Source organism: Salmo salar, chromosome ssa14, assembly GCF_905237065.1.
Source record: "Salmo salar chromosome ssa14, Ssal_v3.1, whole genome shotgun sequence".
Taxonomy (NCBI): domain Eukaryota; kingdom Metazoa; phylum Chordata; class Actinopteri; order Salmoniformes; family Salmonidae; genus Salmo; species Salmo salar.
In genome coordinates this window covers 80779966-80798981 of record NC_059455.1, presented here as the reverse complement: position 1 = coordinate 80798981, position 19016 = coordinate 80779966, and the positions used below count along the sequence as shown (strand labels likewise).

Below are 19016 nucleotides of genomic sequence, written 5' to 3'. Positions count from 1 at the left end.
AGGAGGTTCTCACCCAAGATTTGACGGTACATGGCCCCGTCCATCGTCCCTTTGATGCGGTGAAGTTGTCCTGTCCCCTTAGCAGAAAAAACCCCCCAAAGCATAATGTTTCCACCTCCATGTTTGACGGTGGGGATGGTGTTCTTGGGGTCATAGGCAGCATTCCTCCTCATCCAAATACGGCGAGTTGAGCTGATGCCAAAAAGCTCCATTTTGGTTTCATCTGACCACAACACTTTCACCCAGTTGTCCTCTGAATCATTCAGATGTTCATTGGCAAACTTCAGACGGGCATGTATATGTGCTTTCTTGAGCAGGGGGTCCTTGCGGGCGCTGCAGGATTTCAGTCCTTCACGGCATAGTGTGTTACCAATTGTTTTCTTGGTGACTATGGTCCCAGCTGCCTTGAGATCATTGACAAGATCCTCCCGTGTAGTTCTGGGCTGATCATTGCAACTCCACGAGGTGAGATCTTGCATGGAGCCCCAGGCCGAGGGAGATTGACAGTTCTTTTGTGTTTCTTCCATTTGCGAATAATCGCACCAACTGTTGTCACCTTCTCACCAAGCTGCTTGATGATGGTCTTGTAGCCCATTCCAGCCTTGTGTAGGTCTACAGTCTTGTCCCTGACATCCTTGGAGAGCTCTTTGGTCTTGGCCATGGTGGAGAGTTTGGAATCTGATTGATTGATTGCTTCTGTGGACAGGTGTCTTTTATACAGGTAACAAGCTGAGATTAGGAGCACTCCCTTTAAGAGTGTGCTCCTAATCTCAGCTCGTTACCTGTATAAAAGACACCTGTGAGCAATAAATCTTTCTGATTGAGAGGGGGTCAAATACTTATTTCCCTCATTAAAATGCAAATCAATTTATAACATTTCTGACATGCGTTTTTCAGGATTTTTTTGTTGTTATTCTGTCTCTCACTGTTCAAATAAACCTACCATTAAAATTATAGACTGATCATTTCTTTGTCAGTGGGCAAACCTACAAAATCAGCAGGGGATCAAATACTTTTTTCCCTCACTGTATCTAGGGAATCACTATATAGGAATTACTGCCTGACTCTCTCCCTCTCTCTTCCAGTATATATAGAAAGGCTGAAGCACATCAACATTTGTTAATTGTGGGAACCGTTTCACCGTCTTAATTGGTGCATTAATTATCAGGAATAACACAGTGGGCTATTTGTACCAATCCCCATCCCTGGCACAACCAGAAGCCAACGAAACGAAACTGGGAGAGACCTACCTTTATTTGTCCAATAAGAAACTCTTGATATGGTTTGCTGCTGTGTGCACTAATGAATACACCCCAGCTAACAAAGTAGACAGAGGAGAGGAGGGAGGAAGTCAGCTTTCTCTAATAGAGAACAGGAGCTTTGGCTCCAGACGATGCTGGTCGCTAGAATAAAACAAATTAAGTAGCGAGAGCCACTTACCATGTGGCTCCTGTTCAATGTGCTAGCTGATTAATAAGATTCCTTTGGAGGCTCTGCAGGGAGAGGAAGGAGAGAGAGCACAGAGGGAACAGGGGAGGGGGGTAGAGGGATGAGGGGGGAGCATGTGTATGTGTGGGCGTTAGGGGGTGAGAGGGTTGTGTATGTGTGTGTGTGTGGGTGGGCGCTAGTGGGTGAGGGGGTTGCATGTGTGTGTGTGTGTGTGTGTGTGTGTGTGTGTGTGTGTGTGTGTGTGTGTGTGTGTGTGTGTGTGTGTGTGTGTGTGTGTGTGACTGTGAAGTTGGAGAATATGTGTGCGTGTGTTTGTGTGTATTGGCAATTGAAGCGAAAGCTATGAAGAGTCAATGACACTGACAGCTACTTTCTATGTCCCCATGAGAGACTGATGCACTCTTGGAAAAAAGGGTACAAAAAGGTTATTTAGCTGTTCCCATAGGATAACCCTTTTGGGTTCCAGTTAGAACCCTTTTGGGTTCCATGTAGATCTCTCTGTAGAAATGGTTCTACCTGCAACCAAAGGGTTCTACAAAGGGTTCTCCTTTGGGGACAGTCGAAGAACCCTTTAAGGTTCTAGATAGCACCTTTTTCTAAGAGTGTAGTTCTCACAAAAGAGCTCAATAAAATGGAGGAAAACATGACTTAGCTTCCTCTATGTATTTCCCTCGTGGGATTTATCTACACTAACTAGTTTTCCATCCAATTGGCGACAGATTTTCATGCAAATATTCTAAAATCTGCATAAAGAAAGTATGCACATTTTCCCACCAGTGGTGTTTCCACAAACTGACTTGTTGCGATAAAAATCAGTACGTGATGACATAGTGCACACAAAATAGTATTTTTCGCTTAGGTTTTCATGTACAGAATAAAAATCTAAAGTTCAATGTGTTTTCATCGTATTTTCAACTCTACCGATAGTTTTGTCACAAAAACCGTTACGTTAAATAGCAAATGTGCCTACCTTGGTCTAACCAACAGCTCGCAGACACAGTGCGGATAGGCTGTGTGGGTAGGCTAGTTTAGACGGTGAGATGATTATGGATAAGTGAAGGAATATTTGTATTTGTCAAACGGCAGTCAAGCGTCGATCATCATGTCACCAGAATAAGACCCTCAATATTTATTGGAAAGGAGCATGAAGTTCATCATAATGTATTTCATCTGTAGTATTATAAACTGCATGCTTTCCCGAGTCGTAATGGGAGGACCACACACCATATAATCACGTGACTCCAAGTTTACTTCCATATGATGGTTTTTATATTAATATTTGTGCATAAAGGCGTTTCCACCGCCATTTTACAGACACAAAAAGAGCTCACCATGTTGAACGTACAAAGTATCTGCCTGCATTGATGAAATTGTACCGAAACTTCCTGTTTCCATCACAGTTGTCGTGATTTTTTTTTAATACAGTTTGTCTTTACTACCTAAAAACTGTGGCTGGAAACGTGGTTACTGTGAACGATGAAGATAATCACCGGTCAAAACTAGTGGGCTCTGGGAATTGAGTCATCAAATCATGATGCCTGCATAATGTCCTGAATAACTATGCAATTTTTCAACTTAAATCCTCTCTTAACAGAATTGGAAAAAGTGACAGTTTTGCATTTTGCTTGTTGAAGATTATTCATAAAGATAATCATATTCCATCTATTTACCCCCGGCCAATCTTTGATGTGACCGAAATGAAAACACTTTTATTTGTAAGTCTGGACTGCAAACTACATGAATAAACCGGCTATAGACTATAATCTGATTACTTGACAGTTGAGGACAGTTGAGGACATTCTAATAAAGTAAATTAATATATTTTACTAATAATAAATGTTATATAAATCTTGGTTAATTCACAGCAAAGCAGAGTGTTCACTAAGGGGAAATAAAATTGTCTCTCTTACTCGGTGGCTCTTTTAAAATAAATCAAAGCTAAACTCATTACAGAAGCAGAGTAATTCCCATGCCAAATCCATGTAAATATAGAGAAACATTGCTGGGTATTCGCTCTAGTCTAGTACATTCAGAGAGTAGCAACAGACCAGATATGTGGTTAGGGATTGCTTTATTAGACTATAGGGATCGAAGTACAGATGAATAATAATGATAATAATAGTATTCATCAAATAGTTCTCCATTACCTTTGATCATCTGACCGACAAATTAAACATTGTTTAATAACTGTAATCAACCAACAGCGACTGTTGATCCATACTGTATCAAACTCAAAGCCTGCAGTTTACCCATACTCCATTTGGACAGAGCTGAAACTAAAGTGACAGTTAAGCACCTCAACTGTTATAGTAAAGTGATTGGAGTTCCTTTTAAGCCACCACACCGTCCGCAATCGAGGCAGACTGGTTAACAGGAAGAGACGTTTTATACAGGCCACGATCGATAAGCACTTGTAGTTAGGTCATGAATGCTGGCTGTGGCAGAATAACAGGGGCTTTGCTATTGGGCTGATAAATCTGTTTATTCCAGTAGCACCGTGTCAACAATCAGTGTAAGAGCAGCCTTGTGTGGAATCGGTCAATCCATAGAGAGAGGCTACTGTAAACCAGCACCAGCTTTATAGAGAACTGGAATGACTGATTTACACTATAAGGCCGACCTGAACCGGACTAAGCTGGCTGAGGTATTTTTATTCTTATAAAGAAGTGATTTACACTATAATTCCAATCAGACATACAGTGCTGGCTCGGATAGTATCTTTTCACATTCTACTTCCCAGCCCTGTTTCAGCAACTATAATGGATGTGTAACCAGGCCTGCCCAGTACAGCTCAGCTTATTATTATTATTACTATTATTGGCTTGGTTTGGCTCAGCAGTGTGTATACAATACAGTATGTGACTGGATGGCTGTATAGAAAAACTAGATTTGGTCGAGTGCTCATTGCTCAGAGTGCAGCCTGTAGTCAATAATCGATGTGTATAGAGCCACAAACCTTCACTGATTTATCACTGTCAGATGGGAGAGAGGCATCGAAGTGCAATAAGTCAGGATTTAATTGACTATGAAAATGAGCTGAGCCAATAATGAGTACTGGCTGCCATGCGTGTCAGAGGCCCAAGGCGGTCAGGGTGCATGAAGAGGAGGAGGAAGCGGAAGAAGAGGAAGAAGAGGAGGAGGATGAGAAGGTAGTGGAAGAGGAAGAGGAGGAGGATGAATATGAGGATGAGGAAGATGAGGAGGAGGATGAAGAGGAGGAAGAGGAGGACTAGGAGCTTCACTCTGCTGCCTTTCAGGCCATTGATCTTTCTCTACCTCTCACTCCCTCACTCTCCTTCCCTATCTCCTTCGATCTCCATCTTTGTCTCTGTATTGTCCTTTATGTTTCTCTCTCTCTCCCATGCCCATCTCTCAGATTAAGTGCTCACCATGGTAACTGAGCACGAAGAATCCGCTGCCGCTGAAGTCGCTATGGAACTTAATGAGGATTTGGTTGGAGGTGCTGTAGACCGACTCCAGCGCTGTGTTCCCACTGAACTGACCGATCTGGGGGGAGCTCTGGTCCGGACCGTCCCTGTGACAGAGACAGAAACAGAGAGACAAACACGCACACGCACACGCACGTAGACACACACACAGACACACACACACACACACACACACACACACACACACACACACACACACACACACACACACACACACACACACACACACACACACACACACACACACACACACACACACACACACACACACTGATTAATGACAAATCCCTCTCCATGGGCAAGTGACATTGTCAATAGAAAATGAAAACAACAAATTGACCAACACAGACATAGCTTTGAAAGGAGCGCATTGGAAATCTCTGCACATTTTCCCACGTCAATGTAGAGAGCAGCCCATTCAATCACTGACATCAGGCATCCAGCATCAACGTTCAACAGGTACAGCTGTAGCTACAAACTGTAGCGCTGTAATTACAAACTGTATAGCTGTAGCTACAAACTGTAGCGCTGTAATTACAAACTGTATAGCTGTAGCTACAAACTGTAGCGCTGTAATTACAAACTGTAAAGCTGTAGCTACAAACTGTAGCGATGTAATTACAAACTGTATAGCTGTAGCTACAAACTGTAGCGCTGTAATTACAAACTGTATAGCTGTAGCTACAAACTGTAGCGCTGTAATTACAAACTGTAGCGCTGTAATTACAAACTGTATAGCTGTAATTACAAACTGTATAGCTGTAGCTACAAACTGTAGCGCTGTAATTACAAACTGTATAGCTGTAGCTACAAACTGTATAGCTGTAGCTACAAACTGTATAGCTGTAATTACAAACTGTATAACTGTAGCTACAAACTGTATAGCTGTAGCTACAAACTGTATAGCTGTAGCTACAAACTGTATAGCTGTAATTACAAACTGTATAGCTGTAGCTACAAACTGTAGCGCTGTAATTACAAACTGTATAGCTGTAGCTACAAACTGTATAGCTGTAGCTACAAACTGTATAGCTGTAATTACAAACTGTATAGCTGTAGCTACAAACTGTATAGGTGTAGCTACAAACTGTATAGCTGTAATTACAAACTGTATAGCTGTAATTACAAACTGTATAGCTGTAGCTACAAACTGTACAGCTGTAATTACAAACTGTATAGCTGTAATTACAAACTGTATAGCTGTAATTACAAACTGTATAGCTGTAGCTACAAACTGTATAGCTGTAATTACAAACTGTATAGCTGTAATTACAAACTGTATAGCTGTAGCTACAAACTGTATAGCTGTAATTACAAACTATATAGCTGTAATTACAAACTGTATAGCTGTAATTACAAACTGTATAGCTGTAATTACAAACTGTAAAGCTGTAGCTACAAACTGTATAGCTGTAATTACAAACTGTATAGCTGTAATTACAAACTGTATAGCTGTAATTACAAACTGTATAGCTGTAGCTACAAACTGTATAGCTGTAGCTACAAACTGTATAGCTGTAATTACAAACTGTATAGCTGTAATTACAAACTGTATAGCTGTAATTACAAACTGTATAGCTGTAGATGCAAACTGTATAGCTGTAATTACAAACTGTATAGCTGTAGCTACAAACTGTATAGCTGTAGCTACAATCTGTATAGCTGTAATTACAAACTGTATAGCTGTAGCTACAAACTGTATAGCTGTAGCTACAAAATTTATAGCTGTAGCTACAAACTGTATAGCTGTACTTACAAACTGTATAGCTGTAGCTACAAACTGTATAGCTGTAGCTACAAACTGTATAGCTGTAGCTACAAACTGTAGCGCTGTAATTACAAACTGTATAGCTGTAGCTACAAACTGTAGCGCTGTAATTACAAACTGTAGCGCTGTAATTACAAACTGTATAGCTGTAATTACAAACTGTATAGCTGTAGTTACAAACTGTAGCGCTGTAATTACAAACTGTATAGCTGTAGCTACAAAATGTATAGCTGTAGCTACAAACTGTATAGCTGTAATTACAAACTATATAGCTGTAGCTACAAACTGTAGCGCTGTAATTACAAACTGTATAACTGTAGCTACAAACTGTATAGCTGTAGCTACAAACTGTATAGCTGTAGCTACAAACTGTATAGCTGTAATTACAAACTGTATAGCTGTAGCTACAAACTGTATAGCTGTAATTACAAACTGTATTGCTGTAGCTACAAACTGTAGCGCTGTAATTACAAACTGTATAGCTGTAGCTACAAACTGTATAGCTGTAGCTACAAACTGTATAGCTGTAATTACAAACTGTATAGCTGTAGCTACAAACTGTATAGCTGTAGCTACAAACTGTATAGCTGTAATTACAAACTGTATAGCTGTAATTACAAACTGTATAGATGTAGCTACAAACTGTACAGCTGTAATTACAAACTGTATAGCTGTAATTACAAACTGTATAGCTGTAATTACAAACTGTATAGCTGTAGCTACAAACTGTATAGCTGTAATTACAAACTGTATAGCTGTAATTACAAACTGTATAGCTGTAATTACAAACTGTATAGCTGTAGCTACAAACTGTATAGCTGTAATTACAAACTATATAGCTGTAATTACAAACTGTATAGCTGTAATTACAAACTGTATAGCTGTAATTACAAACTGTAAAGCTGTAGCTACAAACTGTATAGCTGTAATTACAAACTGTATAGCTGTAATTACAAACTGTATAGCTGTAGCTACAAACTGTATAGCTGTAATTACAAACTGTATAGCTGTAATTACAAACTGTATAGCTGTAATTACAAACTGTATAGCTGTAATTACAAACTTTATAGCTGTAATTACAAACTGTATAGCTGTAGCTACAAACTGTATAGCTGTAGCTACAAACTGTATAGCTGTAATTACAAACTGTATAGCTGTAATTACAAACTGTATAGCTGTAATTACAAACTGTATAGCTGTAGCTGCAAACGGTATAGCTGTAATTACAAACTGTATAGCTGTAGCTACAAACTGTATAGCTGTAGCTACAAACTGTATAGCTGTAGCTACAAACTGTATAGCTGTAATTACAAACTGTATAGCTGTAGCTACAAACTGTATAGCTGTAGCTACAAACTGTATAGCTGTAATTACAAACTGTATAGCTGTAGCTACAAACTGTATAGCTGTAGCTACAAAATGTATAGCTGTAATTACAAACTGTATAGCTGTAGCTACAAACTGTATAGCTGTAATTACAAACTGTATAGCTGTAATTACAAACTGTATAGCTGTAATTACAAACTGTATAGCTGTAGCTGCAAACTGTATAGCTATAATTACAAACTGTATAGCTGTAATTACAAACTGTATAGCTGTAATTACAAACTGTATAGCTGTAGCTACAAACTGTATAGCTGTAATTACAAACTGTATAGCTGTAGCTACAAACTGTATAGCTGTAGCTACAAACTTTATAGCTGTAGCTACAAACTGTATAGCTGTACTTACAAACTGTATAGCTGTAGCTACAAACTGTATAGCTGTAGCTACAAACTGTATAGCTGTAGCTACAAACTGTATAGCTGTAATTGCAAACTGTATAGCTGCAATTAAGCTGTATAGCTGTAACCTTCAAACAGAAATGTGCATCCTGTAGCTCTAACTCCCAAAAGTTTTGGGACACTGTAAAGTTCATGGAGAATAAGAGCACCTCCTCCCAGCTGCCCACTGCACTGAGGCTAAGAAACACTGTCAGCACTGATAAATCCACGATAATCGAGAATTTCAATAAGCATTTCTCTACGGCTGGCCATGCTTTCCTCCTGGCTACTCCAACCCCGGCCAACAACTCCGCACCCCCCGCAGTTACTTGCCCAAGCCTCCCCAGCTTCTCCTTCACCTAAATCCAGATAGCAGATGTTCTGAAAGAGCTGCAAAACCTGGACCCGTACAAATCAGCTGAGCTAGACAATCTGGACCCTCTCTTTCTAAAATTATCCACCGCCATTGTTGCAACCCCTATTACCAGTCTGTTCAACCTCTCTTTTGTATCGTCTGAGATCCCTAAAGATTGGAAAGCTGCTGCGGTCATCCCCCACTTCAAAGGGGGTGACACTCTAGACCCAAACTGTTATAGACCTATATCCATCTGCCCTGCCATTCTAAAGTCTTTGAAAGTTAACAAACAGATCACTGACCATTTCAAATCTCACCGTACCATCTCCGCTGTGCAATACGGCTCCCGAGCTGGTCATGGGTGCACCTCAGCCATGCTCAAGGTATTAAACGATATCATAACCGCCATCGATAAAAGACAGTACTGTGCAGCCATCTTCATCGACCTGGCCAAGGCTTTCGACTCTGTCAATCACTGCATTCTTATCGGCAGACTCAACAGCCTTGGTATCTCAAATGACTGCCTTGCCTGGTTCACCAACTACTTTTTAGATAGAGTTCAGTGTGTCAAATCTGAGGACCTGTTGTCTGGACCTCTGGCAGTCTCTATGGGGGTACCACAGGGTTCAATTCTCGGGCCGACTCTTTTCTCTGTATATATCAACGATGTCGCTCTTGCTGCGGGTGATTCCTTGATCCACCTCTACGCAGACAACACCATTCTGTATACATCTGGCCCTTCTTTGGACACTGTTAACAAACCTCCAAACGAGCTTCAATGCCATACAACACTCCTTCCGTGGCCTCCAACTGCTCTTAAACGCTAGTAAAACTCCTTTTCAACCGATCACTGCCCGCACCCGCACACCCGACTAGCATCACTACTCTGGACGGTTCTGACTTAGAATATGTGGACAACTACAAATACCTAGGTGTCTGGCTAGACTGTAAACTCTCCTTCCAGACTCATATTAAACATCTCCAATCCAAAATTAAATCTAGAATCTGCTTCCTATTTCGCAACAAAGCCTCCTTCACTCACACTGCCATACATACCCTCGTAAAACTGACGTACTATCCTACCGATCCTCGACTTCGGCGATGTCATTTACAAAACAGCGTCCAACACTCTACTCAGCAAATTGGATGCAGTCTATGACAGTGCCATCCGTTTTGTCACCAAAGCACCATACACCACCCACCACTGCGACCTGTATGCTCTCGTCGGTTGGCCCTCGCTACATATTCGTCGCCAGCCCCACTGGCTCCAGGTCATCTATAAGTCTATGCTAGGTAAAGCTCCACCTTATCTCAGCTCACTGGTCACGATAACAACACCCACCCGTAGCACACGCTCCAGCAGGTATATCGCACTGGTCATCCCCAAAGCCAACACCCCCTTTGGCCGCCTTTCCTTCCAGTTCTCTGCTGCCAATGACTGGAACGAATTGCAAAAATCGCTGAAGTTAGAAAATTATATCTCCCTCACTAACTTTAAACATCAGCTATCTGAGCAGCTGACCGATTGCTGCAGCTGTACACACACAACCCATCTCTAAATAGCCCATCCAATCTACCTACCTCATCCCCATATTGTTTTTATTTACTTTTTGCTCTTTTGCACACCAGTATTTCTACTTGCACATCATCTGCACATCTCTCACTCCAGTGTTAATTTGCTAAATTGTAATTACTTCGCTACTATGGCCTATTTATTGCCTTTCTCCTCATGCCATTTGCACACACTGTATATATACTTTTTTTCTGCTGTGTTATTGACTGTAAGTCTATTTATTCCATGTGTAACTCTGTGTTGTTTGTGTCGCACTGCTTTGCTTTATCTTGGGCAGGTTGCAGTTGTAAATGAGAACTTGTTCTCAACTGGCCTACCTAGTTAAATAAAGGTGAAATAAAAAAATAAAATTAAAATTACAAACTGTATAGCTGTAATTACAAACTGTATAGCTGTAGCTACAAACTGTATAGCTGTAGCTACAAACTGTACAGCTGTAGCTACAAACTGTATAGCTGTAGCTACAAACTATATAGCTGTAGCTACAAACTGTATATCTGTAGCTACAAACTGTATAGCTGTAGCTACAAACTGTATAGCTGTAATTAAACTGTATAGCTGTAATTACAAACTGTATAGCTGTAATTACAAACTGTAGAGCTGTAGCTACAAACTGTATAGCTGTAATTGCAAACTGTAGGGCTGTAGCTACAAACTGTATAGCTGTAGCTACAAACTGTATAGCTGTAGCTACAAACTGTACAGCTGTAATTGCAAACTGTAGAGCTGTAGCTACAAACTGTATAGCTGTAATTACAAACTGTAGAGCTGTAATTACAAACCGTATAGCTGTAATTACAAACCGTATAGCTGTAATTACAAACGGTATAGCTGTAATTACAAACTGTATAGCTGTAATTACAAACTGTAGAGCTGTAATTACAAACGGTATAGCTGTAATTACAAACTGTATAGCTGTAATTACAAACTGTACAGCTGTAGCTACAAACTGTAGAGCTGTAATTACAAACGGTATAGCTGTAATTACAAACTGTATAGCTGTAGCTACAAACTGTATAGCTGTAATTACAAACTGTATAGCTGTAATTACAAACTGTAGAGCTGTAATTACAAACTGTATAGCTGTAATTACAAACTGTAGAGCTGTAATTACAAACTGTATAGCTGTAATTACAAACTGTATAGCTGTAATTACAAACTGTATAGCTGGAGCTACAAACTGTATAGCTGTAATTACAAAATGTATATCATTGAAATTGACACATCATGCCTATTTATTTACCAACATACTGTATGTACCCTTGTATGAACTTGTGATCAAAAACAAACATTTATATGTATATTAGAGAGAGAGAGCATGTGTTTGTGAGAGAGAGCATGTGTGTGTGTGTGTGTGTGTGTGTGTGAGAGAGAGAGAGAGAGAGAGAGAGAGATTGAGAGAGAGAGCGTGTGTGTGTGAGAGAGCGTGTGTGTGAGAGAGAGTGTGTGTGTGTTTGTGAGAGAGCGTGTGTGTATGTGTTTGTGAGAGAGAGAGCGTGTGTGTATGTTTGTGAGAGAGAGAGAGTTTGAGTGATTCTCTGTGTGTATTAGTGCATACGTGAGTGTGTGAGCGTGTGCGCACGTGCATATGTGTGTGGGCGCGCACAAGTGTGTTTGTGTGTGTGTTTGTGCACGAAAATATGTGGGGAACCCACAAGCCAGCATGATGTCTCACAGCGCAGAATGAAGCGGTCGCAGCCGCCGCAGACATCAACGTATATACTATTTGTGAAGGAGACAGCAACATAAATACTATCTGAGAGAGACAGCAACATAAATACTATCTGTGAAGGAGACAGCAACATAAATACTATCTGAGAGAGACAGCAACATAAATACTATCTGAGAGAGACAGCAACATAAATACTATCTGTGAAGGAGACAGCAACATAAATACTATCTGAGAGAGACAGCATCATAAATACTATCTGAGACGGAGACAGCAACATAAATACTATCTGAGAGAGACAGCAACATAAATACTATCTGAGAGAGACAGCATCATAAATACTATCTGAGACGGAGACAGCAACATAAATACTATCTGAGAGAGACAGCAACATAAATACTATCTGAGACGGAGACAGCAACATAAATACTATCTGAGAGAGACAGCAACATAAATACTATCTGAGACAGAGACAGCAACATAAATACTATCTGAGAGAGACAGCAACATAAATACTATCTGAGACGGAGACAGCAACATAAATACTATCTGAGACGGAGACAGCAACATAAATACTATCTGAGAGAGACAGCAACATAAATACTATCTGAGACGGAGACAGCAACATAAATACTATCTGAGAGAGACAGCAACATAAATACTATCTGAGACGGAGACAGCAACATAAATACTATCTGAGAGAGACAGCAACATAAATACTATCTGAGAGAGACAGCAACATAAATACTATCTGAGAGAGACAGCAACATAAATACTATCTGAGACGGAGACAGCAACATAAATACTATCTGAGACGGAGACAGCAACATATATACTATCTGAGAGAGACAGCAACATATATACTATCTGAGAGAGACAGCAACATAAATACTATCTGAGACGGAGACAGCAACATAAATACTATCTGAGATGGAGACAACAACATAAATACTATCTGAGAGAGACAGCAACATAAATACTCTCTGAGATGGAGACAGCAACATAAATACTATCTGAGACGGTGACAGCAACATATATACTATCTGATACGGAGACAGCAACATAAATACTATCTGAGACGGAGACAGCAACATAAAAACTATCTGAGACGGAGACAGCAACATAAATACTATCTGAGAGAGACAGCAACATAAATACTATCTGAGAGAGACAGCAACATAAATACTATCTGAGAGAGACAGCAACATAAATACTATCTGAGACGGAGACAGCAACATAAATACTATCTGAGACGGAGACAGCAACATAAATACTATCTGAGAGAGACAGCAACATAAATACTATCTGAGAGAGACAGCAACATAAATACTATCTGAGACGGAGACAGCAACATAAATACTATCTGAGACGGAGACAGCAACATAAATACTATCTGAGAGAGACAGCAACATAAATACTATCTGAGAGAGACAGCAACATAAATACTATCTGAGACGGAGACAGCAACATAAATACTATCTGATACGGAGACAGCAACATAAATACTATCTGTGAAGGAGACAGCAACATAAATACTATCAGATACGGAGACAGCAACATAAATACTATCTTAGACGGAGACAGCAACATAAATACTATCTGATACGGAGAGGCAACATAAATACTATCTGAGACGGAGACAGCAACATATATACTATCTGAGACAGCAACATAAATACTCTCTGAGATGGAGACAGCAACATAAATACTATCTGAGACGGAGACAGCAACATATATACTATCTGAGACGGAGACAGCAACATATATACTATCTGAGACGGAGACAGCAACATAAATACTATCTGAGACAGCAACATAAATACTCTCTGAGATGGAGACAGCAACATAAATAATATCTGAGATGGAGACAGCAACATAAATACTATCTGAGATGGAGACAGCAACATAAATACTATCTGAGATGGAGACAGCAACATAAATAATATCTGAGATGGAGACAGCAACATAAATACTATCTGAGACGGAGACAGCAACATAAATACTATCTGAGATGGAGACAGCAACATAAATACTATCTGAGATGGACACAACAACATAAATACCATCTGAGACGGAGAAAGCAACATAAATGCTATCTGAGACGGAGACAGCATCATAAATACTATCTGTGAAGGAGACAGCAACATAAATACTATCTGAGACGGAGACAGCAACATAAATACTATCTAAGACGGAGACAGCAACATAAATACTATCTGAGACTGAGACAGCAACATAAATGCTATCTGAGACTGAGACAGCAACATAAATACTATCTGAGACAGAGACAGAGCCATGTGAAAATAATAAAATCAATAATACTTCCACCTTTGCTGAAAGTACATTATTTAAAGGTGTGGGTGGAGTGGAGGGTATGCTATGCTGAAAGTGCATTATTTAAAGGTGTGGGTGGAGTGGAGGGTATTTTTTCTTATTTCACCTTTATTTAACCAGGTAGGCCATTTGAGAACAAGTTCAACAACTGTGACCTGGCCAAGATAATGCAAAGCAGTGCGACACAAACAACACAGAATTTCACATGGAATAAACAAACGTACAGTCAATAACACAATTGAAAAGTCTATATACACTGTGTGCAAACAAAATAAGATTAGTGGGGTAAGGCAATAAATAGGCCATAGTGGCAAAATAATTACAATTTAGCAATTAAACACTGGAGTGATAGATGTGCAGAAGATGAATGTGCAAGTAGAGATACTGGGGTGCAAAGGAGCTAAATAAATAAATAACAATATGGGGATGAGGTAGTTGGGTGGGCTATTTACAGATGGGCTTTGTACAGGTGCAATGGTCTGTAAGCTGCTCTGACAGCTGATGCTTAAAGTTAGTGAGGGAGATACGAGTCTCCAGCTTCAGTGATTTTTGCAATTCGTTCCAGATTTTGGCAGCAGAGATCTGGAAGGAAAGGAGTTGGCTTTGGGGGTGACCAGTGAAATATACCTGCTGGAGCGCGTGCTACGGGTGGGTGCTGCTATGGTGACCAGTGAGATGAGATAAGGCGGGGCTTTATCTAGCAAAGACTTGTAGATGACCTGGAGCCAGTGGGATTGGCGACGAGTTTGAAGCGAGGGCCAGCCAACGAGAGCATACAGGTCGCAGTGGTGGGTAGTATATGGGGCTTTGGTGACAAAACGGATGGCACTGTGATAGACTGCATCCAATTTGCTGAGTAGAGTGTTGGAGGCTATTTTGTAATTGACATCAAGGTCAAGGATCGGTAGGATAGTCAGTTTTACGAGGGTATGTTTGGCATCATGAGTGAAGGATGCTTTGTTGCGAAATAGGAAGCTAATTCTAGATTTAATTTTGGATTGGAGATGCTAAATGTGAGTCTGGAAGGAGAGTTTACAGTCTAACCAGACACATAGGTATTTGTAGTTGTCCACATATTCTAAGTCAGAACCGTCCAGAGTAGTGATGCTAGATGGGCGGGCAGGTGCGGGCAGCGATCTGTTGAAGAGCATGCATTTCGTTTTACTTGCATTTAAGAGCAGTTGGAGGCCACGGAAGGAGTGTTGCATGGCATTGAAGCTCGTATGGAGGTTTGTTAATAGTTTCCAAAGAAAGGCCAGAAGTATACAAAATGGTGTCGTCTGCGTAGAGGTGGATCAGAGAATCACCAGCAGTAAGAGCGACATCATTGATGTATACAGAGAAAAGAGTCGGCCCGAGAATTGAACCCTGTGGCACCCCCATAGACACTGCCAGAGGTCCGGACAACAGGCCCTCCGATTTGACACACTGAACTCTATCAGAGAAGTTGTTGGTGAACCAGGCAAGGCAATCATTTGAGAAACCAAGGCTGTTGAGTCTGCCGATGAGGATGTGGTGATTGACAGAGTCGAAAGCCTTGGCCAGGTCAATGAATACGGCTGCACAGTATTGTTTCTTAACGATGGTGGTTAGGATATCATTTAGGACCTTGAGCGTGGTTGAGTTGCACCCATGACCAGCTCGGAAACCAGATTGCATAGCGGAGAAGGTACGGTAGGATTCGAAATGGTCGGTGATCTGTTTGTTAACTTGGCTTTCGAAGACCTTGGAAAGGCAGGGTAGGTAGAATAGATATAGATCTGTAGCAGTTTGAGTCTAGAGTGTCTGCCCCTTTGAAGAGGGGGATGACCGCGGCAGCTTTCCAATCTTTGGGGATCTCAGATGATACGAAAGAGAGGTTGAACAGGCTAGTAATAGGGGTTGCATCAATTGCAGCTGATAATTTTAGAAAGAGAGGGTCCAGATTGTCTAGCCCAGCTGATTTGTACAGGTCAAAATTTTGCAGCTCTTTCAGAACATCAGCTATCTGGATTTGGTTGAAGGAGAAATGGGAAGGCTTGGCCAAGTTGCTGTGGGGGGTGCAGAGCTGTTGACCGGGGTAGGGCTAGCCAGGTGGAAAGCATGGCCAGCCGTAGAAAAAATTATCGTAGATTTATCGGTGGTGACAGTGTTTCCTAGCCTCAGTGCAGTAGACAGCTGGGAGGAGGTGCTCTTATTCTCCATGGATTTTACAGTGTCCCAGAACTTTTGGGAGTTTGTGCTACAGGATGCACATTTCTGTTTGAAAAAGCTAGCCTTAGCTTTCCTAACTGCCTGTGCATATTGGTTCCTAACTTCCCTGAAAAGTTGCATATCGTGGGGGCTTTTCGATGCTAATGCAGTACACCACAGGATGTTTTTGTGCTGGTCAAGGGCAGTTAGGTCTGGAGTGAACCAAGGGCTATATCTGTTCTTCGTTCTACATTTTTTGAATGGGGCATGCTTATTTAAGATGGTGAGGAAAGCACTTTTAAAGAATAACCAGGCATCCTCTACTGATGGAATGAGGTCAATATCCTTCCAGGATACCCGGGCCAGGTCGATTAGAAAGGCCTGCTCACTGAAGTGTTTTAGGGAGCGTTTGACAGTGATGAGGGATGGTCGTTTGACCGCGGACCCATTACGGACGCAGGCAATGAGGCAGTGATCACTGAGATCCTGGTTGAAGACAGCAGAGATGTATTTAGAGGGCAGGTTGGTCAGGATGATATCTATGAGGGTGCCCGTGTTTACGGATTTAGGGTTGTACCTGGTAGGTTCCATGATCATTTGTGTGAGATTGAGGGCATCAAGCTTAGATTGTAGGATGGCCGGGGTGTTAAGCATATCCCAGTTTAGGTCGCCTAACAGTACAAACTCTGAAGATAAATGGGGGACGATTAATTCACATATGTTGTCCAGGGCACACTGGGGGCTGAGGGGGGTCTATAACAAGCGACAACATTGAGAGACTTATTTCTGGAAAGGTGGATTTTTAAAAGTAGAAGCTCAAACTGTTTGGGCACAGACCTGGATAGCATGACAGAACTCTACAGGCTGTTTCTGCAGTAGATTGCAACTCCAACCCCTTTGGCAGTTCTATCTTGTTGGAAAATGTTGTTGTTGGGGGTGGAAATTTGAGACTTTTTGGTGGTCTTCCTAAACCAGGATTCAGAAATGGCTAGGACCACAGTGTGAGTGGAGTGTGCTAAAGCAGTGAAAAAAACGAACTTAGGGAGGAGGCTTCTGATGTTAACATGCATGAAACCAAGGCTTTTACGGTTACAGAAGTCAACAAATGATAGCGCCTGGGAAATAGGAGTGGAACTAGGGGCTGCAGGGCCTAGGTTAACCTCTACATCACCAGAGGAACAGAGGAGGAGTAGGATGAGGGTACGGCTAAAGGCTATCAAAACTGGTCGTCTAATGCGTTGGGGACAGAGAATAAAAGGAGCAGATTTCTTGGCGTGGTAGAATAGATTCAAGGCATAATGTACAGACAAGGGTATGGTATAATGTGAGTACAGTGGAGGAAAACCTAAGCGTTGGGTGACGATGAGAGAGGTTTCGTCTTCGGAGGCATCAGTTAACCTAGGTGAGGTCTCTGCATGTGTGTGGGGTGGGACGAAAGAGCTATCTAAGGCATTTGAGTGGGACTGAAGGCTCTATAGTGAAATAAAACCATAGAAATTAGCCAAGACAGCAGTAGACAAGGCAAATTGACATTAGAGAGAGGCATAAAGCAATCACAGGTGTTGATCAGGAGAGCTAAGACAACAACGGGTAAATGGCGATGAATGGGCAGAGCCGGCCAGTTAGGTACATACAGGACCCGAGTTCAAGGCTGGGGCCGGCAGGTAAACAAAATGAGGTACCTTGTTATTGAGTCCAGGGGGCATCAGCTGTGTAGCCGAGTGATCATAGGGTCAAAATAGCAGCAATAGGTGAGTCAGGGTGCTGTTCGGTAGTCACTACTACGCTAGGCGAGCAGGGGACACAGAGTTCAGAAAATCTGGCGTGCCAGGGCTAGTAGATGGTTCTTCGGCAATATCGTAACAGAATAGCCTGTTGAGACCACATCGAGCGACATGTCGGCAGTCCAGTCGTGATGGCTCGGCGGGGCTCCATGTCGACAATAAAGGGTCCAGGCCAATTAGCAAAGGAGGTATTGTAGCCCTAGAATTAACTGGTATGTGGGCCTGCCTCGAGGCTGGCTCAAGGCTAGCTGGTGCTTGCTTCGGGACAGAGGCGTTAGCTAATGCTGAATGTATGCTATGCTGAAAGTGCATTATTTAAAGGTGTGGGTGGAGTGGAGGGTATGCTATGCTGAAAGCATTAATAAATTAAAGTACCCTCATGGATTCTTTTAAAACAAAGGGGGACTTGTGTGCGCATGGATGGAGGGCATCAATTATTAGAATGAATCTCCGGACTCATTCATTCCATCCATTATTCCATCCCCCCTTCCTTACTCTCTTTCTCTCCATCCCACTCCACAACAGTGGTGTCAGAGTGCTGAGGAAGACAATTACTCAGAAAGCCGCTCTCTTTAAAACATCAAGATGCCTTTGACTGGATCTATGGGGATACTTGAAGAACTTGTATTGCTTGGTGCACAGGTCACATGGAGAGATTCAAAGTCTTCGTACAACAATGCCGATGCATTTAAATAGATGG

The 19016-nt window shown here is 41.5% G+C and overlaps 1 protein-coding gene across 1 annotated transcript in view; it reads right to left on the bottom strand.

Moving 5' to 3' along the window:
* Window positions 1-19016, bottom strand: part of LOC106570400 (CUB and sushi domain-containing protein 3-like) — a 725317-nt gene that overhangs the window by 139740 nt on the left and 566561 nt on the right. Inside the window, 1 exon segment of the mRNA XM_014142665.2 lies at window positions 4839-4984. Coding sequence (XP_013998140.1) covers window positions 4839-4984 — 146 coding nt within the window.